This window comes from Varroa destructor, unplaced genomic scaffold (assembly GCF_002443255.2).
Source record: "Varroa destructor unplaced genomic scaffold, Vdes_3.0 BEIS01000001.1, whole genome shotgun sequence".
Classification (NCBI taxonomy): domain Eukaryota; kingdom Metazoa; phylum Arthropoda; class Arachnida; order Mesostigmata; family Varroidae; genus Varroa; species Varroa destructor.
Genome location: NW_019211454.1, coordinates 11,038,986 through 11,066,322, shown reverse-complemented (window position 1 = coordinate 11,066,322; position 27,337 = coordinate 11,038,986). Strand labels below are relative to the sequence as shown.

The 27,337-nt window shown below is 42.2% G+C and overlaps 4 protein-coding genes across 16 annotated transcripts in view; 2 read left to right on the top strand and 2 right to left on the bottom strand.

The window, feature by feature from the left end:
- The window catches only part of LOC111248674 (uncharacterized), a 180,496-nt gene that overhangs the window by 71,538 nt on the left and 81,621 nt on the right, over nt 1–27,337 (top strand). For all 6 annotated transcript variants that reach the window (XM_086993464.1, XM_086993456.1, XM_086993471.1 and 3 more), the window contains 7 exons: nt 693–957; nt 1,455–1,710; nt 5,328–5,499; nt 5,826–6,086; nt 6,236–6,486; nt 6,738–6,922; nt 7,284–7,423. In XM_086993464.1, the coding sequence (XP_086849590.1) occupies nt 693–957; nt 1,455–1,710; nt 5,328–5,499; nt 5,826–6,086; nt 6,236–6,486; nt 6,738–6,922; nt 7,284–7,423 (1,530 nt within the window). The remainder of the gene's footprint in view (nt 1–692; nt 958–1,454; nt 1,711–5,327; nt 5,500–5,825; nt 6,087–6,235; nt 6,487–6,737; nt 6,923–7,283; nt 7,424–27,337) is intronic.
- Nucleotides 9,103–17,902, bottom strand: LOC111248772 (fas apoptotic inhibitory molecule 1). 2 transcript variants are annotated; one of them, XM_022801697.2, is made up of 5 exons: nt 16,289–17,902; nt 13,509–13,671; nt 12,727–12,777; nt 12,248–12,429; nt 9,103–11,889 (listed from the first exon to the last, which is right to left on the bottom strand). In XM_022801697.2, the coding sequence occupies exons 1-4, from the start codon at nt 16,501–16,503 to the stop codon at nt 12,280–12,282; spliced, it is 579 nt and encodes a 192-aa protein (XP_022657432.1). In that variant the 5' UTR covers nt 16,504–17,902; the 3' UTR covers nt 9,103–11,889; nt 12,248–12,279. The 2 variants fall into 2 exon arrangements, with proteins under 2 accessions (XP_022657432.1, XP_022657423.1); XM_022801688.2 differs by having other exon boundaries at nt 9,103–12,429.
- Nucleotides 18,049–27,337, bottom strand: part of LOC111248725 (kinesin-like protein KIF3A) — a 62,534-nt gene continuing 53,245 nt past the window's right edge. For all 7 annotated transcript variants that reach the window (XM_022801580.2, XM_086993517.1, XM_086993487.1 and 4 more), the window contains 5 exons: nt 21,326–21,523; nt 19,796–19,923; nt 19,435–19,670; nt 18,865–19,199; nt 18,049–18,616 (listed from right to left, as the gene is read on the bottom strand). In XM_022801580.2, the coding sequence (XP_022657315.1) occupies nt 18,440–18,616; nt 18,865–19,199; nt 19,435–19,670; nt 19,796–19,923; nt 21,326–21,523 (1,074 nt within the window). In that variant the 3' untranslated portion in view covers nt 18,049–18,439. The remainder of the gene's footprint in view (nt 18,617–18,864; nt 19,200–19,434; nt 19,671–19,795; nt 19,924–21,325; nt 21,524–27,337) is intronic.
- Nucleotides 23,277–26,996, top strand: LOC111248737 (lysosome-associated membrane glycoprotein 5). Its single transcript, XM_022801608.2, has one exon. The coding sequence runs from the start codon at nt 23,971–23,973 to the stop codon at nt 25,183–25,185; it is 1,215 nt and encodes a 404-aa protein (XP_022657343.1). The 5' UTR covers nt 23,277–23,970; the 3' UTR covers nt 25,186–26,996.

Sequence of the window (27,337 nt, the reverse complement as noted above, 5' to 3'; positions counted from 1 at the left end):
TCGTTCGATTTCTGATCGATTAACTCGTTCCGTTAGAATCACTATTACTGTCACTAGGAAATAGACGCTCGAAAAATTGCGTGTACGAGCTATATAGCCACGGGGAGTATTTTTTTTTCTGAGCTTCAGTTATGTGTTCCACTGTGAGTTTCTGCTTCTCACCATCTCGTCTGTGCCGTCACTGTCGGGCGATTTTGATATGATCAGTCATTGCCAGAATGGGCCCACTCTGTCCTAGACAATAATCGTGCATGCTTATATAATTTATATCTAACCTATTAAATATTATAGCGTATGACCTACTTATCTGACAAAGTTTACCGAAGCAGTTGGTATGTTAGCTGCACTACTCAGGATGCTGCTCAGGATTGGGCGTGAGGCAGAAAAGCAGCGACGGTTGAGGCTGTATGCACAATGCAAAGCTTAGTTTGTTTTTCTTTTGAAAAGGTAGTTAATACGATTCTATACAAGCGGCCGTTACGATTAAGAGTCAAGGCTCCCAATCTAAGCGAGTATGACACGAGACTTTCTGCAGGAGGGAAAACGCTTTCTAATCTTCTGACGCTTTTATAAGCGCCAAATTCAACTCATAGGGCGATCTGCGTGTTACGTGCATGATCTGAGACATATTCTGAGAGCTACAAGCATTAACTATTCTGATTTTGTCTTTTCTTTCTATTCTGACGCTTCAGCAATGGTTCGACAATAACCAGCGTCCAGACCCGCTCGGATCTTTTGGACTCGATACGGTTACGCGACGATGAGCGTCGTCTGGTCGAGAGGTGTTTCACTAGAGACTTCGATGTTAGGAACGGGTCTGAGCTGTTGCCCAGTTTTGAGTCATCTGGTTCAGGCGGTAATGCTACTGAAGTGCTCGTAGTTGATCCGAACTCATCGAAACCTTGTCGAAAGTGGGTATTCCCACAGGATGTCCATAAGCGAACTATGATTGAAGAGGTAGGCCGTCGAAAGTATACAATACATTATACTCGCTTTTTTTGTTTCATTTCTGATAAGAAATAAGAGAAAATGTGGACGTTTCTTTTAAGAAATTAGAGTAATTCACCTGATATACTATGCAATGAAAAATGATATTGATAATCAATATTCAAATCCCTGATTCAAATTTTTCCGGTTAGGTGGCTTTACCAACTAACACTGGAACCTTAGTAAGCCCTGCTTCGCTTTTCAAGACGCTGATTCGAACTAAATGACAAAGTCCACTTCTTCAAAAGAAACTGGCTTGATAAACAAACCGATCCATCTTGACATGGTATCTCTGAAAAAATCTTTTTTGGTTAGTTCCCAGCACTACTGCGCCTAGTTCCCAACTTGGACAAACTCACGTATGCCTAAATTTAGTGGCCGGACACTTCATCCCTCCACTATCACCGGTACGAAAGATGTGGTATACAAACATTGGAGAAGATAACTGATTTACTTGTGTGTTTCAGTGGGAGTTAGTCTGCGACGATTCATGGCTGTCGTTGTTCCCACGGGGCGCACATCTCGCTGGTCTTCTTTGTGGCGCTCTATTTTGGGCGCTTTTAGCCGACCGCTGGGGTCGAGTTCCATCGATCGCGTTGGCCAACGTCCTGCACGTCGGGGCGTCGGTGGCGGCTGCATTCGCTCCGTCATGGGAATATTTCGCCCTTGCGAAAGCTGGATCGTCGTTCGGTCTTGGAGGGATGCTCATCGCGTTTATTCTGCGTACGTAATGATTGGCGCAATATTTTAAAAAGGCGGAGAGCGGGGGAGGTGACAAGGTAAACACGATCTATGCGTATGGCAATAAGATTCGTCCAATGCACACGGGCACAAGTGTGACGGTAATGGCCAGATGAACGGAGCAGTTTTACCGGCACTCAAGTTTTTCAAAGCACCTGTTTCGTTACGTCTTCTAGTTACACCTTTCATCTATAATTGTACATAATTAATAACTCCTAAGTACGACAAAGATAAAAAAAACAACTATATATCGGAAAAGCATGAACTAAGCAAAGGAAGATTCCACTCACTTCCCGCAACCATCATTTGTACGAGGTTTATTTTTTCAATATTTTTTGCGTTGACGTGCTTTAGTATCAACGCAGGTAAGACAGTTGTATTACAAAATCACGCATGCTAAATCCATCTACTAAACGAGTGAGACAGCTATCCTAGTCGATGTCAAGGTCATAGCAGCGTCTGCATTCAGTTTTCCCGCCAAATTTCAAAATCGGGTCATTTGTTATTGACTGTGGCAGCGATGTGTACACGGCGGCAGAGTGTTTTTTGCACCGCGCTTTCTCATGCACATATTTGCTTATTGAATACTCAGCCGCCGCGTGGCGGTTGCAACGGCAATAGTGAACGGTTTCGGAAACGTCTGTGTGTCTAAATGACACAGTATCGTAAATCAATGGCCTGTGCGGCTCGGCTGATCTCCGTTTCCGGCTCGGGAAGCGAAGTCCGCGCAAGGCCTCCCAATCATATCTTCCATACCAAGATTATCACGAGATGCATTTTAGCCCGCGACATGCAAAGCATCTTAAGGTGCTGTCATTGCAACTGCTGCAGACGGCAGAATGAACGCGGGTTATGCGGATGCGTTTGACGAACCCACGATGATGTTAAGGCAGCCGGTCTGCTTTTGCAAGTACGAAATTGAACGGCCAATGCTTAACGGTCGACTACGGATGACTGACTCTAACGAGCCCTAGCAATTGCCCAGGTATCGTGAGGAGGTAGTAGTGTGTAATGCGTAAATTTGGCACGTATAGCACCCGATAGTAGTTCACTGCTGTGCGACTACATAGAAGGGATAGTGCAAAGCAATGAATAATAAAAAAAAAAACGGTAAAATCGTCGGTTATGTGATCGATGCGTGTTAACCTTTAACACTAATCGCGTTACGTTAGTTCGATTGTTGTTTTGCTGTTTCAACAGCGACGACGACGATATGCGGCGCCGAATCGTCTTCGATGAAAAGGCCAGTCAACAAAGAAAAACTGTTGATTTGCGCGCAAAAAAATCGCTATAGTCGACAGGCTAGAATTCAAAACAAGCGTTTCAACGGCCGACTGATAAGACGCTGCCATAGTTGACTAAGGCATGGGGCTAATCGAGGGCGTTTGCGATACAATTGAAAAGAAACGGCAATTAGCCACAGCGCACGACGTTGGAATGGTTTTGTAATAATAGTAGTTGGGAAAGCCCCCACGACAGCGAATTGGGAGTAGCGTGTTTACTTGCTAAACTTACAGTACCTAGTGGTCGAGGTTCGAATCGGTGGGTAGACACTTTGCGTTTTATACTGGGATACAGTCGTCTGAAGTAACACATAAAGACTCAAGAAGCGGAGATTAAACACGAAAGAATGATGCGGGTTAGAATAGCGGTTATTTTTCTTTAACAGCAACAACAGAGTCGAAGCTAATGTTAACGATGGTTTCTCAGTTACTTTGTTGGCTATAGAATTGAATAGTACTGAATGATATTCTAAAGTATTCAATAGCGGCTAGTTGAAGGTTGCAGAAATCACGCTTATGGAATGCTATTTCACACCTGGAACGCGGTGTCAGTATAGCACCGGTGTTAATGGTGACGACGCTGCTAAACGCATAAAGATAATGCCAATATCATACAATGTTGACTGTATAGACGACGAATTTCATAACGAAGAAGCAAAGAAAATGAAGTTCAACTTAACTTATGGGTATCTTACTTTTGATAAAATTCTAGGTAGTCAAAAGCATCGGTAAGTAGACGGGTGACATTAGGCAATTTTTTCGAAACAGCTAAGCAAATCGCTCTAGCTTCTTTTTTTTTTTCTTCGACTTATGATGGATACCCCACAACAATAGATGGACTATCGAAAATCATTGTGCAACATATAAAGCAGATACTAACTGCGGCCAAGCAGCTTCTCATGCGTTAAAATTCCACTAGACGCCCAACGATTTACTGTAAAAAATCATTACGGAACGATCCTGTCTAGTTTGGTTTACCATAGCATGGCAAAGTGTTGCTTTTTCTACTTCGAGAGACGAACATTTAAATAAATTAACTTCAGCTATTACGACGTCAAATTCGCTTCATCTTTGTCTCAAGACACTCATATGATCACAGATTTCCACATATACATAGATATATGTTGAAAAAAGTTGCTGCATCAGCTACAAGGCCAGGTCTCATGATTCTGGTTTTAGCGGAATGGCGATAAATGTTATGGCAGTTCTACCGCCGTTCTGTGTCTCCACCTGCCTTTCTAGCTACAGCCACTAGACTTCTCCTCTTTGCCCTCTGTTATTTTTTTTAGACGTGAAATAAACGTAAAAAGCACCACTTTTCACGCAGACTTTTTAAAACAAGCGTACGTTTGCAGTTATGGATGTAATTAAAGTAAGGAGCAAATAATAGTGGCGTACTGTTGACGCCTAGGAGGATCAGCTTAGAGCAATTTGCTAACTGATTTACTTTTACATCGGGTCAATATCTAATGGAACATTTCACCTTTGCTCTATTGCTGATCTGCGGGTGAGCATTTCTTAAGCAACGCTCGAGAATCAATGGACCGAGTATCGGAATGTATGATGTTATTAGATGAAAAGAGCCGTCAGATCTATAATACCCTAGACTATATCACTGCTGTATTGTTTCTATGAAGTTGAATCATTGATCGCAAACCTTTCTGCGTAGGCTGATCAGGCCAAATTGTGTTACGAGACGGACAGCGAGCATACATGTAGAAGGAGTCCGCACGTGTCACCCTCGTAAAAAGGAGTATCCTACTTGAACCTATCATTGCTACTTCTTGATGAGGGTAGTTTATATAGACAGCTCTTAACTCGTACATGCCCGTCACTTCAAGGATAAACGTGTATCTTTGAAACAATCTCATTGCTAGATCTTGGCACCTATATTACCACACTGTGTGCGATGTTAGTAAAAGCTTTCTCGTTATTGTTACTCATGTACTCTAATCAACATACACCTTCTAAATGAGTTTTTAATATACTGAGCAAATGTTTTTCTTGTTGTACGTCCGCTACGTACAGTATTTCAGATCCAGCCGTTCGAGGTAACTTACGCGTTACTTCAGACGGCTAGCACCCCGCACGAAATAAAGTGTACCTACGACCGAGTTTGAACATAGCTTAACACTTGTGTTTAAATCGGCTTAGCAAAGACGTTACCCACTGCGCTATCATGGGAACTGCCCAATTTTATCTATTTAGTTTGAATGAAGTGGTCCTGCTGCAGAGAAAGCGGCTTACATTAGTTGTTAGTTCTGATTTTATGTATACATATCGTTTGTGCATTTTCAATGTATTGGTCATTTGCAGAATTGGAGACTTTGGTTGCCCACATGCGCTGTTGGGTTGTAGCCGGTATGTTCCTGAGTTGGTCATTGGGTCTCGTGGCGCTGCCAGCGTCCGCCCTGTGGCTCTCACCTAATTGGCGTTACCTTCAACTGGCGATCACCGCCTTTTCTGTTGTGCTCCTTCCTCTATTGCTGTTAGTATCTCTAGGTTCTTTAGCTTTTTCTTTGTTGTTGTAACAACAAAGGTATATCATTTTATACTATTCATATAAATATATCGTGTCCAGCCGTGGTCTTACTAACTATAATTCGTATGTGTATTAATTAATTTCGTCTGTTCCTGTTCTGACACAGTGCTGCGTGAGTAGTACTAGCAGAAGTAATTGCATTCCTGGTAGTACAGTTGACTCGTATAAATGATACGATCTATAGCAGAAGCAGCAGGATTATCATTTATCAACAATTTGATGCGTATTATTATTATGAATATAACTTTGAATCAATATCTGGATCGTTGCAGATTCTTCCGTGAAAGTCCTCGATGGCTTCTGACATCAGGCCGTTACGAGCGCGCGGAGAAGTGTATAACTGCTATTGCCAGTATCAATGGCAAGGTGTTCTCAGAGATGGATGCAATGCACCTGCGTCAGAGCTACCTCGATCATGAGACTCTTTACGGTGGCGCTATCGGTGATTTCCGACGAGATAGTGGTGGCATGAAACAACGCAGTATGTTCGAACCCAGTGTTCGCTGCAATACCATCTGCACGTTCATCATTATGTAAGTCCTGCACGTTCATAATCGAAGTACGTATTGTTTGCGTAGCTTGGCATTAGGCTAATGGAAGTTTACTAACAATTTCATGATTGTAAAAAACTTAGTTCTTAAGTATTCGATGATGAACGCTTTAGTTTCATTGTGCCTTGCAGGGCTATTCTTGGCTACCTGTTGTACCTGGGTAAGTCTCCAACGCAGACAGTCGCCGATCCCTATGGCTATATGGCGCACCCTCGTGATAACCTGTTTTGGGGCTATGTCGTCTGGTGCGTAACGGAAGTGACTGCTGCAGTGTTCGCCATGTACGCGCTACGGTTCTGGAGCAGAAAGTGGACTGCGATATTCTGCTACTTACTGTTGGCGTGTATTTATGCAGCCACTTATCTCGTGCCTCAATATATTGGTAAGAATACCTTGACTTTTTGCCGTTTGTATGAAACTACGCTTCCCTTTCACAGCTAACTTGATCGGTGCCTTGTGGTACTGGCTGTGGTGAACTAGTCTGTTTTTTAGATCTCAAACATTACAGAGACAAAAACTAAATGAAACTTGTATTACATTTGGGAACGTACTTAAATCCAGCGTCGTTCCATCCTTAACGATTGCCGCTGTTCAAACTTCAGATCTGTGCTTCTGCTCTGCTCTGCGTGTTAGGTGATCATGTCTGGTATGGGGCAGGTTTAGCAATGGCTGATCGCTTTGTGGCATCAACTATTCTTGCCATCGTATCGATCTATTGTGATGAGGTGTTTCCGACAACTGTTCGAGCATTAGGCTCCGCAAGTAAGCATGTCTGCTTCCGCTTTGCCCTTCTCGCTGAGCCTTTGTTTCGTGATATGGTAAGAACGTATGGTCATCGAAAAGCGCGAGCGGCCATCTTTATTTGACCATATGAATATGTGTCTTATGATTGATTACGTATCTGATTCTAGGGTAACAATGTGTCGGAGTAAAGCGATCAGGTGAAAAGACCCTAGTCGTTAACAAATCAGAAAATAGAAAACTACTTCGGTTAGCGTGTTTCCGCAGTCATCTAAGCCGGCACACAAGGATAATTGAAAAAACTATACGGACTCAATATAAGAAAAATATTTTTCATACTGCTTAAATCACAATCAGCGAATTCAGATTATTTCAATTTCCTCCGCCCAGTCTGCGTTTCACTCGACTGAAATCTGCTGCGTTTTTTGAATCTTATAGATGCCAACGGACGATCTGCCTGAGGCTAGCCCTGTCATTAATGGTACCCTATGCCTTCTCTCGATTCTTTTGCTGATCATTTTACCCGAGACATACAACAAACCACTGGCAGACACCGCTTATGACGTTTCAACGCTCAGGTAAGCAGACCCCTGCCTATTCCTGCTCGACGCATGGCCTCTTCGAGCAGCCCCTCTTGGTCATCTGTCAATTTCGTATCCGACGCAAACTGAACCTATCTCCCATTGCTTCATTCAGCCTGTATTTGCGAATCCGTAGACTACTCATTGCTGTCTTTTCACCTCTACGTAACCTAAGCTGTTCAACCTCCTACAAGTTTACTCTTTGCCCTGTCCTAGGTGGCATGGCCAGAGTAACTTACGATATAAACTCACCCATAGTTTTCCAAAGAACAAAACACTCGATTTGTTTCGTTGGTCTTCTACTGCTGCTGCTGCTGCTGCTGCTGCTATTTCTCCGTGCCCTTCTTCATTTAATTGCTGCCAGTTTTGCCTTTGAACCGCTGCCTCTTGTCGTTACCTTCGACTCTGTCGTTCGAGGTCCGTTTTAGCGTAACAAATACTTCGATCAGCCGGTGTCCATCGCTCTCTCCGTCCAATACCGCTACTACCACTACTACTACTGCTGTTACTAGATACAGTCGCTTTTCGGTTGTTCTTTTGTATCCTTTCTTTCTACCTGATGTGGCCGAGCATCGTGCTGTGCGGTATCGTACACTGAGGATCGTGGCTGTCAATGGAGTCCATCGGTCGTCGACCACCATTGATAACAAGTGCTATCGATAGAAAATACTGACACTTCATCACTCTCTTCCACTCTCCAATGCGCAAGCTCCATTGTGAAGCACCTTTTCGACTCTGACCTAAATCTTAAAGGATCCTCGTCATTGGAATGTCGATTATGTTGCCGCCAATTATGCTGGTGACTCCCCGTCAAAGCCATGTTGGTGGCGACAAATTTCAGCCCCTACCACAAACTACATTGACTGCAACTTTCTAACGTTTCTAAGGACAACCTTCTCCCATAGTGCTCAATGAATGATTTAGCCAACTATCAATCTGGGACTCATGCAGGCCATTGCTGTATTCACACAGTTCTGCTCAAAAAAATAGGGTCCCCAACTGGTTCTGTTCTGGATATCGCGTTACTGTGTATGCAAATGGATAATCATGTTGGTCTGCAGAACCATCTGTCCCTTGCATTTTTCGCTGGGATTTTTGGATATTCATTTGGTTCTTATTCAAGGAGGAAAGAGACGTCGCGAAGTTCGCGGGAAACCCAAGTGAATGCAGGAACCGGAGGCAGTGGCGGCGGCGGCGCTGGAAGCAGCAGAGCGAGATACTACGCCGATTACATTGACGAGTACGACGCGTCGACCCTTGATGCATTTGCAGAAGAGCTTCAAAGCAGAGCCAGTCTACGACTTTGAAGAAAGTCATCATCAGTGAAATCGGCTCCGGCACCACGGCAAGGAACAACAACAACACCCACAAGAACTCGAAGAACATAGACAACAAAAGATCAACGGTTAATAAATATCATAAAAAAATGGGGTCGCCGGTACTTGCACAAATGCCGCGTACTCGAAAACCGCGTCTTCTTGAAAGGGGCACCGCCACAACTTCGTTCATGTACGACAATCTGGATTTCACGCACACCAAATTCTAGTGTGAGCTGAATTCTATATAAAAAAAAAAATGTAATAGAACAAGCTAGAACATATCATTTCTACCTATAATATATATATATTACAGGTAGAAATATATATATTATCACCACAACCAAATACGACAGAGACTACCAACGTACAGCCAATCTTTATTCATCGCGCTAGAACATGGCATCAACGCTTTATCGATTTCGAAGTGTATTATATACGTCCCATAGCTTTTTAGCACTATCTTAAAGGCCAACAAGCTATTAATAAAACTACGTGATAATATGTAAAGCATCCATTCACGTAAAATGTTCACGACCGGTGAAACGTCGAAGAGAATACAAGAAACGTTCTGCCTATACAAAATGAGGATCAGTGAGGTTCAGGCGCGTCACCAACCTTCCGATTTGATTGTTGTGCTGTATTAGTATCATATGATTAGTCCATTTGTAGGTTGTCGGCACGCACATACAGATACGACCGTTGTTGAACACTAAAATAAGCAATGATTCAATATACATAGCATATGCATATGGACGATGTGAGGCGCGATGCGCCCATTTCGGTTCCTAGTCGCAAATCAAGTGCCAACATCTTCACGGCAAAAAATAAACGGTGATAACGATATTTGTGGCAGAGGTACGTCTGGTCTAGCCGCTGTCACGACCCATTTACTTTCGACAACATAATACACTGTTCATAGATCATCACCTGCGAATTGCGTTACGTTCGATGGGGTTCACCTACTATTGGAGGGGGGCAAAATAGAAGAGAAAAAAAACATCCTCTAGAATAAATGGTGGACCGCGAGTGTCCGGGCCATCGGTGTAACGTCATCAATCAAATGATGCTACTTCCGATGCCGAACCAGTACAAATGCTTATCAGACACAGTAAACCTTGACGCGGTGTCCGTTCATGCTAGACAACTCATGCTACCCGCTGGGCACATAACGTTTCAAACAGCACATAGCGTTTCAAATAGAGAAAATGTCGCCAATCATTTAGGAATTGATCATCAACGACGCATGGGCTAGTAGGTAGGTGTTCGTTCACTGGTTTTTTGCGTCTCCCTTTAACCTGCCATTATTGTTCGGAAATTATTACTATTACTAGATAATATTAGTATGACTGATAGTATATTTGTGTTAGTGACGAAAACTTCATCGTTTTGAAACAGGAAAAGTATTGCCTAACTGATGAATATGCTACATAAATAGAAAAGATGCTGTTAGCTTATTGCCTGACGAGTGTGTATAGTACTTTGAGTAGTAATAGGTTTTTTTTTTTTTTTTTTTTTGTTCTCGTTTACCTGTGCCTCATCTGTACATAAAACATCGTGACTGTTTGACAATAAATAATTCTATGATCATTAATGTTGTTGATGAATGATATGAAAGCATCGTTTTCTAACATAAACAAAAGTCTGTTATTATTGTCATCACGACACACCAAATACAAGGAGTGAGTGTCATAGCTATACTATTAAGTAGGTGGAAATAAAAGCAAATTATTGTTCGATCAATCATCAATCGCAGCCGTTTACCTTTCAAGGATACAACAAGTAGCTATTGTTAGATGAAAATCGGCCAATGATCATTGTGTGTGTGAAGTGAAGAACGCGACCCAGCTTTCGTAAAACAGGAGACATAACTTCTTATACTATTAGCTATAATAATAATAATAATAAGTCCAGGGCGTTACTTCAACTCGACACATTGTCTAGCCCACTCTTTGGCATGGTCGAATTTGCCCTGAATATCATGCTTAAGCATCGAAGTGGGTTTATACTTTTAGGTTCTGCAACGATATCTAGGTACAATAGGTATTATTGTTGTTATTCCACTCTGGAATAGCTTGTGCTGTTTAGGTCAGTATCGTTTAGACGAGTTACATCCGACCCAGTAGAAATCATATTATACTGGTGAAATTTAAACCTAACCTCTAATTCTTCGTCGCTCATAATTTCATATAGTGCACATAGATGTTTTAAGCAACTCCAATAGGTCTGCAGGGAAAATCCTTGTAATTTATTTATGTTGTGGTATGAGTTCATTTAATAAATTTGCTAATTTACTTACATATTATTGCATTCTGATAGTGGTCTTAGTTATTTGCAGATGATAGCCGTATATATCCTCTTCACGAACTTAAATATGCCAGCAGCTAATATCACTTGCGCTATCTTTTCAAAGCTTAGGTCGAAGTAGATAAAAGTGCCGGGAGCTAGGAACCAAAAGGCCCTCGGCTTTAATCGGGCTGAGCACATGCAGATAGATTCGGTCTCATAACGCAACGGTAGCAAATCTTCTCATAGCGTAAACTGATCTTCGCTTTTTTTTTGTTTCGTATGTATAGTCGTAAGTTGCTGAGCGCAGATGCTCGTCCCCTTAATGCTTCTGGTCGGGTTTCCATCGATGGTCGGTCTTCTACTTGCTCTCATGCTCGTTCATATTTTTTAGTTAAAGGCGAAAAAAGAACGCTGTTCGTCTTGTTAAAATATTTTTAACGATTTGATGGTTACATAAGAAATTGATTGGCTGCATTGGCTGAATAGATGAGATGGGTGTGAAACAAAGCCATGCTTCCGAACATCTAAGTAGCGAAAAGTCGCTTAGACAACAAACAATAGCAAATAATTACTTTGCCCTATCCCTAACAGGGCAGAACAGTTTTCATGCCAGTAATTATCTGTATGCACGCTAAAGTTGATCAGGGTGCCAATACCACTTACGCCATCGTAACCGCCGTTTTTAAAGAATTTTGCAATATAACCTCGCTTAATCTATCAAAAAACCACTAAAACACGAAACCTTAGGTTAGATCTCCTGACTGTCACGGTAACGGAGAAGATTCGATGATATCAAATCGTCACCATTGTAGAGTGTCCTTTTGCCTACATGGGTTCTTCGGATGGGATGTACGGACGCTACAAAACGAAATAGTACTATCATAAAAATGGCTACCGCGGGTCTATTCATCACTTACTGAATGCTGCTTGTTGTTACTAGATCTATTCTCATGAAGTTCACTACATATTAAGAATAGACATGACGAAAGAAACAGAAACATATGATTGGTACTGTCCAAGTTGTAGCGGGTCAAACGATGATTTCTTAAAGGGTATACAATAAGAGAAGCTATAAATAAAACCTTAATTACGTCTACGATTTCGATCTAAATAGATACGGTAGGAGGTTCTCTTTAAAACTTCAGACTTCAAAGATACAATACATTGATGGGTAGCACTATATAGATAATGCTAACTAAGTAAATAATTTGCCTACACTCTTCTAATTTGCTGTTGCTAGAGGCAGGTTTAGGAATCCTCCATCGTAGCGACGTTCCCCGGAGCGCTCTCTTCTGGAGCCTCTGGCACAAGATGTCCGTCTACGAGCAGATTATGTATAATACCTTCATGTCGACTACCACTGCTTATACCAGCAATGACCCCGGCGCGATGACCCACCTAAAAATATCAGTTATTTACACTATGAGTTTTGCGTCCGCCATCGCCGCTAGGTATTCCATCAGACGAATAGCTCTCAACAGGTAACGAGATGTGTCTATGCCCAGACTCAAACCTAGACCACAACATGTCCCGAAGATTAGCGGACACGTTGTGGTCTAGCTTCGAACCCAGCATGGAAAGACTTCGTTTCGTGCCGAAAGCCAGCCATCTTATGTATTACCGGTGTCAAACTCGAAGCATAAAAATTCCCTTGACCTAATCAATACCAGTCTCCAATCTAAGCTCGATACACACCTGAAAGTGCGTCTCCGTTCCTTCTGAAACAAATTCAGCGACCGACTCGACCTACAATTTTACAGAAAAGCAAACGTCCGAAAAATAGGTGAGACAATGAAAGCTTCTTCACGGGCCATGATACGTTCTTGTTCTATTTATTTGGCATATCTATCGTTGTTCGTGTTACGCGTGAAGGAACATAATTTGTGAATAAGTGTAGGCTAAGAAGGCAGATAGCACTGAGCAGGATAATATGAAATGGAGTCCGCGTTATCTTAGCTAGCCGTAAATTGGCTCAGTGTGAGGGCAGTGTGATTGCAATGGCACGCAAAGGGCCTGTGGCGCTGCGAACGACGTATCACGAAATCCGTACAGATCTAAGTCTACAGCAATAAAGTTTCAAATCTTACTTTCTATATACACTGTGACGCGATTCGCGTAAACTCAGTTATTCTAAAGACACGATCTATCTAGCTAAGAAATATCGATAAGATGAATCGTACGGATGCTTAAGCGATATTTATGAGTATGAAAGTCTAGCTGAGAGGCTAGTACCGCGCTTACAAGCATATGAGATGAGGCTAAAGTTACTCAAAGACTATACAGTGTAAACGGTATGTGTATGGTTAATAGGAACGATGTAAGAACAGCTTAGATAAAACAAGCTTTCCTTTTAGCACTGTTGACAAATATAACTATTTTCTGTGCCGCTACTTTCGGGTGGCGCATGAATAACAATATCATTGTCGGGAGTTGGTATAAATCGGCCACATTTGAACTGTCGCATAGGTTTGAAACACCTTTTCGCCATTGACGTAGACATCCATCGTGTCTCTCTCGAGGGTTACCCTAGTAGGCGGCGCCTCTGGATGGTCCGTATAAATCCAGGTTTTGAGAATTTTCGACTGGCGCTCTCTAAACGACTCTATTTCTTTTCCGTCCACAAATAACCGATATGAGTAGCTGTAAAGAAAAGTTGGTTACATAAAATTAACTTGAAGAAGTCACCAAAACACCAGTTTCCAAAAATAAATACATCCACTGCTCTATTCAATGCTCTAAGACCTAAGCATTTCTAGCAAGGCTTGGTACTAGTGTTACAACTTTCGCAGTGCTAAGCTAAGGACAAACTTTTACTATTATTACAAGCTTAGGCCTTTCTATTATTATGTTTCATTTGGCTATAGTCTCGATGTAGAGTTTCTCAATAATCGAACTCCCTTCAAATAAAGTTTTCAGCTGTCTTCAGTCTGCATAACAGAGCTAAAATGCTATTTTGAGTTCTACGTCGCCGTCAGGTATTACTTCAGACGAGTGTGACAGCTCTATCGGTTCGGCATTGACCCATCGGAAGTGTCGTTACAAGAGTATTTTTCAGAAATATTTTTTTCATAGAACAGATCGAATTTAGTTCGGGGATAACTCCTCGTCTGTCTAGGAACGGCATTACGTCGGGAAAAATGTCTCTGGTTTTGCTAGAACACATACATTAATTGATTAAAATAAAAACAAAATAATACTCAATCCAATTTAATGGCAAAATACGCATTATTGCTACCGAAAAAGCTAGCAATGTATCTATGCTCAGCGAATTCACAAAAAGTTATGAAAACTAGTCAACTTAACAAAAATCAGTTGTTAACAGCAAAAGGACCATATGTATAGCGTCGATATTTTATCAGGCTGTCGGCAAATAGATGGGGCTAACTGCGCGTAAGCCTCCGGACGCGAGATACGTGTAACCCAGACACCACAGCTACTTCTGTTGATTTTAGGCTCGCGTGAGAGCTCAGTGAGTAATCTATTTGTTTGCTAATCTCGAGCACGCGTCGTGGTCTATGCTCGAACGCAGGCATAGACAGACAGACTTCGTTCCGTGTTCGGAGCCAGCCGTATGATCCAATACCTAACGATAGCAGACACCAATCTCGAAATATAGAACCAATCATAAATTCGAATTTCATCAGATATTGACAAGCGTAGCTTCAATGTAATGCTTAGTGGAGAAAAGAAGATAGAGCTGCACGTTTCTATGTTTTGTGCCTACTACTATCATGGAAAGTAACCGCATGGGCTAGATTGCCATATTGCAGGACAGCACGCAACATTGTCTTGTAGCAAGGAGTTCGTTTGCATTACCTGTACGGTAAATAATTTTCTAGTGATACATAAAATGGCCTGAAGTTAGAGACGAATGGATATGGCTGTACTGGAGAGAGCCCTGAGGCGTCACAGTTAATCAAAGTTATTCATTGTTTTGTGTTTTTCATTCCAGCTTGAAGTAGAAAAACGGGCGATATTTCATTTATATATTGTCTGTTGCGTTTTTCGGGTAAATTTATGATAAATGGTTTTTAATGTAGAAAAAACAAACGGTTACCGGAAGCAAAAAATCTTTGTATGCAATTGGATCTATGGTCTTTTTTTGAATGATAAAACTGTTTGCACCACAAAAATCGTACTATATAGATCTGTTAGCTGAACCATTAACGACTGTTTCGACGTCTCTGCTGGATACAAACTACCAGGTTAGAGGTAACTAGCGAATGCCGAGCAGATCATTTGACAGAAAAGATGGCGATCGGAGGTGTATCGGCCTTCGGAACCGAAAAAAAAATGGCGGCTGATATCATACCAATATTCCCGCAGAAATTGGAAGTGTATTTGTACACTTTTTTTTTTTTTTTGCTATAGGGGTCAAGTCGTCGATAAGCACCAGTATGGGAAACGATACTTTTATAGCGTCCCGTGGTTGCTCTTGGCGGGGCGGGTCAGTTTACTGAGTATAGATGATGAGTGACAAGGAATTATTAGCTAAGTTAAAGTATTACCTTGTACGACTGATCCTCGAAGCTGAGACGAAGGAGCTAAGCAATTATAATGAATCAGCTCAATGTTGGGCCGTGGCTCTGATGACAGGTCTCGCGAGTTTTACAGAGTACATTATCGACTAACTCATTGTAGCATGGTACTCATGGTGTTAGGCGCAAAATTAAGACCCGTTTAATGGCACATTACTAATATGCTTCAAGTTACCATTATGGTTAGAGTACACCGGTAACCAAGGTTTTTGTCCAACTCATTTACGCATCCAGGTTTGCTCATAGCCACTTTAGTTTGCCAAATCAAAACTTTGAACTTAGTTGCTTGATCTTACTTAGTAAAGTAGATAAAAAGCGTGCGATATAGTTGAGTGTACAAAAGTTCAATCTTGAGTCATTTTCATTTTGTTATCTGCGACAAAGAGCGGCGTCACTTGTGCGTGTGAGATACATAAATAGACTCATTTTAATATTAAATAATAAAAAAAAAAGTAAAGCAACTACTATATCTACCCTGGTTACTAATGGCTGGACACGTAAAATATAGAGTAGAAAAAAAAAGATATAAAATACTCTACCATGAAATTTATCGCAATCAGACAAAGGACCATTTGTAATAGTTAGCTGCTTTTTATAGGCCAGACATAACGTAGAGTTTAGCTTGGTTTATTTGTAGCATTAAATTATTAATATCATTAAATCATTATATTGGCTATAACCAAGTGAGCTAACGTTATTAACTGGAGTTTGCTACCAACCTGAAGCCTCCTACGGCTTTGATAGAAATGATGCACTTATGTCCCAATATGTCAAAGCTTTCCTCGCCAACAAGCTTAAAAAGCCAGTGTTTTCGTAACACCTCGAGTCCATTAACGTACACAACACGTTTACCCGTTGCACTTCCGTGTTCGAATTCGACTCGGTAAGCTTGGCCAACCAAAGGAACCTCCCACGAAGCCACAACGTCGGACATATCGAGGCCACTCAAAAAGTTCTTCGGCCTACTATTAATTAGCCATTACAGCCTTCAGTGAATCGTGCAACGTAATCTCTACTAACGGACCTACTTGTACCTGTTTACCGTTATAAAACAGCTTTACAATCCTTCCCGAGTCTAACTCGACCGGTACAGCATCGCGTCCAACGTCTGAACGATTCTATTCTTTAAGTCAATTTTTGTCAATGGCATATAATCGGCAACCCTCCGGACTTCACGCAAGCAGATCTGTGTAGGTGTAACGTGCCGACGCAGAGCAGCAATCAACTACGCTTTTTGGTCCCAGTAGCCGGCGAACGATATTGAGAGCGAAAACCAAGCCATTTATTCACCACAATTCGTAGTAACGGTAGCTTTAGTAGAAGATAGCTAGTGTCACATCTTTCCTCCAAACCACGAAAAAACGTAGGATAATTGGGCGCGCGGTTGAGTGACTGCTTTCATACGGAATTCGTTAATCTAGCTTCTATAGGCCTGTCCTGACCCGGGGCTGGCCAGCTGTCTCGTGGTCCTTCAGAATGCCTGCTTTTTCGAAACTTCGAATGTAAGGGAACTGTCGTACTCTGTCGTCATGGTAGCCGACGAAAACATTATGACATGTGTGAGCCGGCGTTGCAGCCAGCGTCAGCGATTGTGGAGGTTCGCTGTTATTGCTCGTGCCGTCGACGGTCGCCAGCACCTATCTTTGTTCGTCTTTCGAATAATAGAGGGTTCAGAGAGGAAAAACGGTTGTGACCTCGGCGGCGTCTACGACAATAAGCATCTGCCGTCGATTTGCCGTCCGTTTGGAATGACACAAAGTTTCTGCATTAATTGTTCTCTGACGATTGTTTGAAAGAAACTATGATATTGAGTGTTCGAGAAAACACCTGCTATTTTCTGCGATTTCCGTACCTGAATGAAAAATATTGTGACAAGAGTATAGCTTTCGTAGAGGTTTACTTTCAACCCGTAAAGGGCCCGTTGACTTGAATTAATCAAAGTTTAGCCGATACTGTTTTTCCAAAATTTTCTAAAATTAAACAAAGAAAAGATTTATTAAAACAACTTCATACTTGGCGGAAGCTATAATAAATCCCCTATTTGTTCTTATACGAAACCTAGATTTCAACAAGCTTTTAAGTAAGTTTCATACACGATCCACTGTCGACAATAGCGTGAGAAAGGCAGGGACGAGAACGCTAAAGACGAAATCGACCTATTGATGCTGGAGTGGGCGCCTTGTACGTAGATCAGACAACCTTCGATCCGCCGGATAACACATGAGATGTGTGAGTATTTGTTTCGCTTGAGAATACATATAAAATATGCTTATAGTGAATCGTTCACGCCACAGGCTCATCGGTACGCGAACGTACAACGATGGAAGGAAGGTGATCGAAGTTTAGTGATCCAATAAGCATTCGTATTGGAGATACATTCTAATGTATGACACCTTGTGTTCATGCTTTCTACATGTAAAATACATATATCATCATATTCGTATTCTTTATGGTTGGCTAGAAATGATACCATTACAGATTTAGTATAGATTCTGTTTAAGCGTTTAAGTTTATTATTAATAGCGGCTAACTATGAAATCATTACTTAGTTAACTTTAGTTTATGGGTAGATTCGAGTTGTGTCCCCCTTTAAACATCAATAGAGATTAGTTCTGGGTATTTCAACACCGGGCTTATCGTACATATATGATCCGTTTTACCATATTATGCTCTCTGTCATTGTAACGGTAAAGGGAAGTGGTTTTTGATAGAACAGCTTGTTGTTACCCGTCAGGTATTACTACCAGCAAAGTCTCAACGCTGCTAGACACTTGGCGTGCTATTGCTGTCATCTGTCTGCTATTGGAAATGAAGTTACTTATGTAATTATAACCGCATATATGCATGTACATGCGCTTCGTACAATACGATTATTTGCGTATTTTAGCTTTGTAAGAATAGAATATTTCTTCGCCGTTGTATAACGCTTCATCGGGGTCCCTCCGGGGAGGTTCTAGTTTCGTGAGGTTGTTGGCTGTGTACGCCACACATTTCAACTGCCATTCACCAATATCCTCGTTCCAGGTTGCGTTATTTTCAATCGCTTGCTAAAAACAATAAAAAAACAAAGCCGGTGAAATAATAGTATAACTAACCATAGCTCAGGCTTTCAAATCAACGGATTACGATTGATCGTTTGCAGTATATATCTAAGCTTGACTGGGTCTATTTAAACAATATTACTGCCATAGAAGTAAATCATTAAACGCTGTCCCAAACGGTCGGTCGATGGCCCACGATGTAGCCGTGCGCACAAAATGCAGTCCCTGTTACGATGTAGCCCACATTGACCAACCTGATATTGTTCCGGTATGAACGTATCTATGATGAGCATGTTCAGTTTGAGTTCTTGGCTGAGTTGCCGAACGCTGTCTAGATAGCCTTCGAGTTCGCGTTCGTGATCTCGACGCATGTCCGTCATTTCGGCTTTGGCTTGCTGTAGCAGACCCCAAACCTTCTTAAGCTTACGCGTCTTTCCGGCAGCCTCTTCTCGTAAGTCTGAATACCGTTCTTCAATATCCAGTCGTTCCGCCTGCTTGATCCTTAGTGCCTCTCTTAACGCTTCCTCAATTTGTTTCCTAGCCTCTAATTCTCTTTGACTTTCTTCTAACAATAACTCCTGAGCCTCGGCTAAAAACCAATAAAGTCGTGATGGTGTCATAAGTAAGCGAGTAAGCTCAGGGATAGACGATTTGTGAAAGTTACCTACAAACGCTGACGTGGGCAGATGCGTGATATATTCTACTAATCTAGGTAGATGACTTGAGACGCATGATTTTGACAAGGATAATGGAATTATGGAACATATAATTTAACTTTATATGTATGCGTTGGTTAACGAGTTTTTCTGAGACTAGTATAATACCTTTATCAAGCAGATTTTCTCCGCCAATGATAATTCGCTTCTGAAGGTAGGCAAGTTTCTCCTGCAGATCGATGCTTCGGCTCTTTGATATATGCGGCGCATTTCCCGGAGCGTTGCCTTGTGACGTCGCCCCGTCCTCGCCTTTGTCCTCTTCACCTCCGGAACCGCCACTATCTCCCTCGACCTCAGCCTCCGCCAGTCGGCGTTTAAGGTCCTCGATTTCCTTTTGAAATTTCCTGAAAAGACGTCGTGATCACGCGATAGTGATAGCAAGGTCACAGCTTTCGTACGTTGGACTACGGATCCTTTCAGCAAATGCTAAGTATGTACTTTAGGCTGCATCATTTAGTTGTTCACTTACTTGAGTAGCGCATCCTTGGGATCTTCATTGATTCGAGCATTATTCTGAATATTCTTGGCGCGATTGGCGTACCTCAATGTGCTGATTGTTTCCTCGTAATTGTACATTGCAGGGCCTACATTGGCCACCTATTAACGACGAGTGAAGGTCGTCGATCATTTCAACATAGAAAGTTAGTCTGCAGCATGACGCAGATATTTATGAACAATTTAGTTTTGTCTCTGTGTTTATTATATCTATCAGATCTTGCAATTAGTCTCTCCGTGAACAAAAACGAAACATATATTTCGGTAGTTCATTAATTCCAATGACATTTTAAGAACTTACACGCATCTGGTTTTAATAATTAAAAGGAAACTATTTTTTACCAAATTCTTCTCCGAACTCATATATAGGCAAACTCATATATATATATATATACACACATATATATTGTCGAAAATGTACAAATCGTCTTTCTAACTAGATGTCGTCAAGGTCACATATCTCTAATAATATAAGATTGCTTCGGGTCGGCGCTGGTGTCGTTCTGATATTAACGGTAACGGTTTTGAAAATAAGCGACATATCTAAAAAATCATATTAGGTTTTCAATTTTGTTATTTAAAGGCACAGTTGGCGCCCAGGCCCATAAAAGAAATTAGCTGTCTATGGCCAAGATGCCTTAGCAGAATAAGTGGCCTAGCTTTCGTGCTGGAAATTTTCGTATGTAGTAGTCGACCAGTTACAAAAAAGATTGATGAAACTATTGCGAAGGTTATCAAATTATTACTATGCTTATTATGGTTAAGGTACTAAACAGTTTCAAATCATTTGAAGCAAGTTCACTTGGAAAAAACCTGAAGCTTGGGTGCCACATTGAACTGGCGCAAAACAATTTAGTGGATCGTGTTTTCATCTGCCGAACCCTAGAGAAATGCAATTAAATAGAGCTATTTCCGAAGCGATTGATGACAGATGACGAGAAGAAATAGATCGTGGTGCTTCAAAATCCGTGGCAAACCCATATTGACGCCAAAGATGATGATGATGATGATGATGCTGTATGTCTAATGAAAAGGAATCGTTCATTGCTAGGCGTCACTATCTGTCAAACGATTTATGCAGACTTTTACTATCGGCAGCTAATAGGATAACGGCAAACCGTTCGAAAAAGATCAACCGGAGCTACTGAATGAGGCAGGCGTCGTCTTCCACCATGGCAATGATACCTACTCGGGGAGGAGGCAAGGAACTTTGATGAAAAATTTTAAGGCATACGCCGTGTAACCTGACCATTCCAGCATCAGGCCATTATCTGTTTCGATTTGCAATACTCCTTTGACGGGGTCAATGGAAAGATGCCAAAATCACCTGGTTACAGCAAAGCCATAGAAGCTCTATATGAATGGGATCATGATGGTACCAGGAAGACAGTAGAAAGTCATCGATCAAAGTGGCACGTATTATTCTACAACGTAAAAATCGTTGCTGCAATTTTAGCTGGAAAACGGTTTTCGACATGCAGGATGTTACGCTTATTTGGCATACCATTAACGTTTTAGAGTTTCCACCAAGCGAATCTTGCAGAAGACGAGTAAGCTTGGAGTTTCGGTACGGTACGTGAGTGGATTTACCGTCGACAAGGGCCGAAATAACATTTCCGAGTGTTGACAACGACAAATTAATCTTAGATGCCTCTTTCAAACGTTGACCAGACGCGCCTGTTTTGCTTTGCCGCTCGGAGCCCTATAAATTGAAGAAAGAAGAATGTCAAAACTGGGATAAATCTCTGTATTCAAATCTCAATCTAATGATCTTCTACCTAATGACTAATCTAAGTATTGATCACTTCAACAAACCTAAACCCCGGAGCAGCTATTGAAACCTGTACAAGTCGAAATGTCCTAAAAGCAATAATGCAGCTAACCAAAGAAGAATGGGTTATTGACGTAACAATGCCATTGTTGATCGCTTAAAATCTTCTTGCTAGAGTAATTGTTATTGGTATTGGGAAACTTACATATCTTGAGATTTCGAGTTCGTGCCGGATTGGCTGATAACGTTAGTTTAGCCTGTATTTTGCTTACAGTTAAATCCTCTCTGATCTTCAGAGTCGGCCTTTTTTTTGCCACATTAGCCTCATAAGGTCTTGTTTTAAATACCCCTGTTCACGGTTCCCTTCAGCTCGGGAGCAGCGCCTCTTAGCGGCAATCTTTTTTCATAGTGACAGGCCTGGGATTCGCGAGTGCCTGCCTGCTCGGGTCCGTTTTAGGTGTGCGTATCGCGTTACTGTGTTGTCATCTTCATCTGGTAAAAATATCCCAGAAGCTCTTTCTAATTTGAACCAAGAAGACTCTGGAGTGTCCATGCCCTATTAAGACCTATGTAACATAATACGGTAGTATGTCTTCGAACCGGTAATTTTTTCACAGCGTCTCGAAATGAGGATCTGTGCATATCCTGTTAGTTAGCTCATGGTTACCATGGCAAAGCACCCAAGTAGATGCGCATTGACTGACCACGCTACCCTGTGAGGTGTGCTATGCGATGACTTTTCTTGTCTGTATAGCTTTGATCTGCCGTCTTATCACTACCGCAAATCATACGTGCTTGTTTCCGCCAGTTTAACTTACGAATTATCTATCTGGTCAGATTGCCATCGTTCTTCACAATCGCTCTTGAATATTAAAACAAAATATTCACTTATTGCGAGGAATGTACCTATGAAGCGGCTGAATTATGAGACAAATCTCCTGACGCTGGTATTTGGTTAAGGCTGTACATCCTCAAAAATTATTGAGCTATCAGCAATATTTGACGAGTTCACCAGTGCGCCTTAATTCAACTATTTAAAAATAAACTTTACGTAACAATAAAAATATCTTAAGGTTTTATTTCAATTCTTTCTTCTACTAGAGCGTTAGAAGCACAAATGGACGAAGCTCTCGAAGATTCCGTATAGCGCTTACGTTCTATCTCTAGCTAGCAGGCATGGTCAAATCATTTATATTTGCTACGGTAAATTCTACTTTATCTGTTAGTTTCTTATATGGCTCACATTTGTTTGTGTCAAGTGGTGTTGCTTAACATTCGCGATGTATACAAAAAATCTATTTTCTATTTTCTCGTAAAATAGTCTTATAAATTACCGAATACCGGGCTGTATTTGAATGACGCGCTAGCCCCAGAGAAGCGGGGCTTAGTGTGGCGTGTCACCTTATTTAACCTCATTGGAATAACATGTGAAGCGAATTCTAAACATGGTCGAGTAGAGAAAGCAGGCTACAGTGTTCCGGTAATGCCAACAGATTTTACGGCTTACGTACGTATGCGTATGAGCTAAAGCCTTTTCTTTCATATTGGGTACACGGCGTATAGCGGCATTATACTTCAATACTACGAAAGAACAAAAACTTGTACGCAGATCTGTTTGCAAATCAGAAAGAGTACGATATGAATCACCTTGCTTATTTCTTCGTTGAAGCGGAAGAAACAGGTCTCAACGAATCCCACAGTCGCCATTCCAGCATAAACCATTCCCGTTTGCCATGCAGCAGCCGACCAATGAGAACTGCGGAGCGTACGCTACTGATGCAACGACTCCTCGAAGCCGACTCCTCTGACAAGCTCAATTCGAGACAGCGGCGCCACTCCTCCGGCAAGCTCCGGTCGAAGCAGCACCAGTCCTGAGCGGGAACGAGCTTCCGCTCGTTGGATTCCAGCCAGAAGAGAGAAGCCACGGAAGTAGAGACAACCAGCGAATTCTCTGTCCATAAGAAACGCGAAGGCAGACAAATAGACGCGGAAGCAAGCGGAAGTAGGCCTACAGACGAACGAACGAACGAAGGGACAGGACACACAGACGAAACAGCTTTGTTCTAATTGTATCAAGTCGGATCGCCGTCTCGACGGGAACGGTCTTGCCAATGTCGTTCTAGTAGAGTTTTGCTCGAGATAAATCAATCTCATTGTCGCGGTTTATTGTGCCACCTGCCATGTGCGGAGTTTGTAAGAGTCATGGTGATGGAATAGGAAGCAACGCAATAAAGGAAAAGCAAAAAGCTATCTAGTGAGTTACATGCTGAACTAGTGAGTTGGTGAACTAGAGAGCGGGATTTATCTAGCGAGCTAAATATTGTCGCTGAATTTTGGAGGAAATTTACAGGAAAAAGAAACCGTGCTAGAAGAGAGCGATGTCGTCCGTTCTGCCACCACGATTAACACGCGGAGCCAGTAATCGCAAGGTGGCTGCGTCCGGCTGGTCTGCGTCGCCGCTCAAATTGTCAACTTCAACTTGTCCGCGGCTGTCGCTGCTAGCGTTGTCGTTCGGTGCCTTCGTTCTGGCGTCTTCGCCAACTCTCGGTGGGGGTAACAGTAGAGGCGGCGGGGCCATTAGGTTCTTCAGCGCTTTTCGCCAACCGGTGGTTTTCCCACCTATGGACGCGGCCAAGTACTTAGACACTAGCACGCTAGGCCGTTCGCAATCATTCGACCAGCTGCCGGAAGAGCAGATCCTAACCAACGACGGAGTCGAACCTGAAGAGAACCATGAGCATGCGGACGATGTAGAGTTACATCATCAGGATCTAATATCAGTTGAAAACGGCACCGGAAGCAGCAACGAATCAACTGGTATAGACGCCTTTGCTAGCATTAATAATTCCGATAGTCATCGGCCAGGGGAGCCGGTGGCAATGCCACAACGTGGTTCCGCCCCACGGGTGAAGGCGCCTGAACATTCGCTCGCTGTATGGGACTCTGACGGCACCATCTGCATCCTGGCCAGGTTCCAGGCCTTCTTTACGATACCGTACGCTACAGCGGTGGGTATGCAGTACGCCTCAATGAAAATGCCGCCTAACAGGGAGTTGGGCACACGTGGCGTATGTTCAACCGACTCGCGTGATCCGCAATTCGAAGTTCAGTGGCCGCTGTTCAAGTTTATTATGCACTTTACACGCTCGCGCCAAAGAAGTTCATGGTACGTAAACAAACTAGAGGTGCAATATAATACTAATTCGCCTCTTTTTCCTGGGGCACTGAAGGCAGGCCGTCGATACGCATCGACAACGCACAATATCAGCCTGTTCATGACGCCGATGGGCCAATCATACGGATGTCCTTTGCATCCGCCTCTAGCGCTAGCCATCGTCAATTCAAGTGCGAAAATTATGGTAAAACTAAAGGACATGCGCCTTCAGGCATATCAGCTGACTGGCAACTATGGACCACTGTCTCGTTGTCAGCAGGTAGCCATGGCTCACACGCTCGACCCGTACAACTACGATCGGACGGTGCCCGTCGCCGTTGGCAGCACCCTGGCCGGCGTTTCAATCGCCACCGTCGTTGGGTATGCCCTCTACAGATCGGTGTTTGCTCGCAAAGTGGACTACGGTGCAGTGCAGTAATCCAAAAGCTGTTATCACTTCGAGCCAGCGCTACGACTAAGTCAGAAAAGAAATGAAGTGAAGGAGTACAATCCAATCAAGACGACGATCACAGCGTACTACCTGTATGCCAGTAATAATAACCAATTGTGAAAAATATCGATGGGCTCACCTGTGCATCGCTGTAGACTATTTGACCACTTGGGTATTCGGTATTCCGTAGAAAACTGCGGTTTTTTTCATAGCAACTGGCTCGTTTTTTAGGTGCTACGGATCTTCAACATATCGCTGACTTTACAAACAATATACAACTACCATTGAAACTGTATGTTACTACTATATTATATAATATAACCTATGTTCACTGTACATGCTTACGTCGTAGGCCAATTTAGGTACATGAACAAGGAATAACGCGGTTAACGCTGCACGTTGTTGTGAATCTGGCATAATAGTTATGACGTTAATCGTGCACACTTCGATCGCGTGCATATTCTGCTCGATAAACAATATCCCGCTCGACCTCCCCGATCGATGAAAAATCGACAACTACTGATATGCCAATTCACATACTATGCATTTACAAATAGCTCGAACAAACATCTATTTGCACAACAAGACAACAACCGGGAATAAAACTTCGATAAAGGCAACATCCATAGTCGCTTCCTATTGCATGCCAATTTTCTGCGCGGTTAAGGAACACTCGATGGTATGTACTTAGGGAAAAGGTAGATCCGCGCAAATAGTAAACGTGCGTGTTGATACGATAGTGGCGTCGTTGCCTTCCTGCATTATGATTGGGATACTGTGATATTCAGCTATTATCAGCATAACAAATAATCGAAAGTGACATGGGTAGACATAAGAGCGCTCGTGGGTCGCTCGGTCATCGGTTCCGCTCGATTAAGCCGAACAGACGACGCGACTAATTAAACATGATCGAATATTGCAGTTATCGATCAATAGGCCCGATCGAAGAGCTTACTTTTACCCATTACCTAACTTTCTGTCGACGGACTATAAACGTAAAATCCGACAACGGCTTATGTCGATTTGAAGGGAAAAAGACGAATACGTGCTCTTCGTGTGTACGTTAAATTCGGGCGACGCCTGTGTACTCACAACAAATACTCTACATAAACACGTTCTTCTGTCATTGTAAGAATTTATTCTGCAAGGCGCTGAATCCGGAACAAACACATTGCTTTACTAAATTAGGACGTGCTAATATTTATCTTGTCCCAGTCTTGTGTTGTCTCCGCTCTTACATGATCCGCGAACTATGGAAACATCCCCTTCAAACGTTTATGGCGGAGAAAAAATCCGAGAAAACTTGGTCGGCTTGGTAGAGCTCGGGGGCGCTTCTGCAACTCGTCCACAAGTATCACAGAATTGGAAATTAATGCAAAGACGAAATGAACGAACCCAGAGAAGATGTGTCTTCGCAATGCCCAAAGCATAAGATACTAATTTCGATTTGACCTAGGGTCACATTCTCAGAATCAGAGCTTTTTTGTGCTAAATGCTCTCTTTCTCTGTCGCTGTGTTAAATGGCAACTGAACACAACCTTTCTGTATCGGCTGTAGCAAAAGGAAAGGGCTAACAATTGTGTGAAGAACAGGATCATAGTATCTGGCGGTCGGATGGCATTATGTGGAAATGCAGTTTTGTTATAAACAGAAATAGAGCATTTCTATACACAATATACCGGATAATATGAATTGTCTCATTAACGCTTTTCCAATGTTCACTTAAGAAACAACGCAGTCGTTGTTGTTGTATGTAAGTTATATGACCTATTATGAATAAAGGACGAGAAGAATGGATACGAGGCTGCGCTGATTCTTTTAGATAGTATAGCTGAAATTGGATCAGTGTTTAGCGACTGATGAGTGCAAGGCAGAACCAAGCTTAAGGACAAATGAAGGCCACCTTTTTCAGCATTGTATAAATTAACACTACTTATTTAGTAAAGTAAAGTAAAGTAAAACTACTCACAATAGTCAGATCATGTAAAATATTGTCTGTGTTACAAGCAGCTTTTTGCACAAAAATCCTGATCACGTTCCTTCTATGAAATTGTAAAATTATTCTACAGTACTGTGTAACCGTTCTTATTAGGCGCATCCGAACTACGTGAGGCTTATGTATTTGGATTTTCTCACGCCG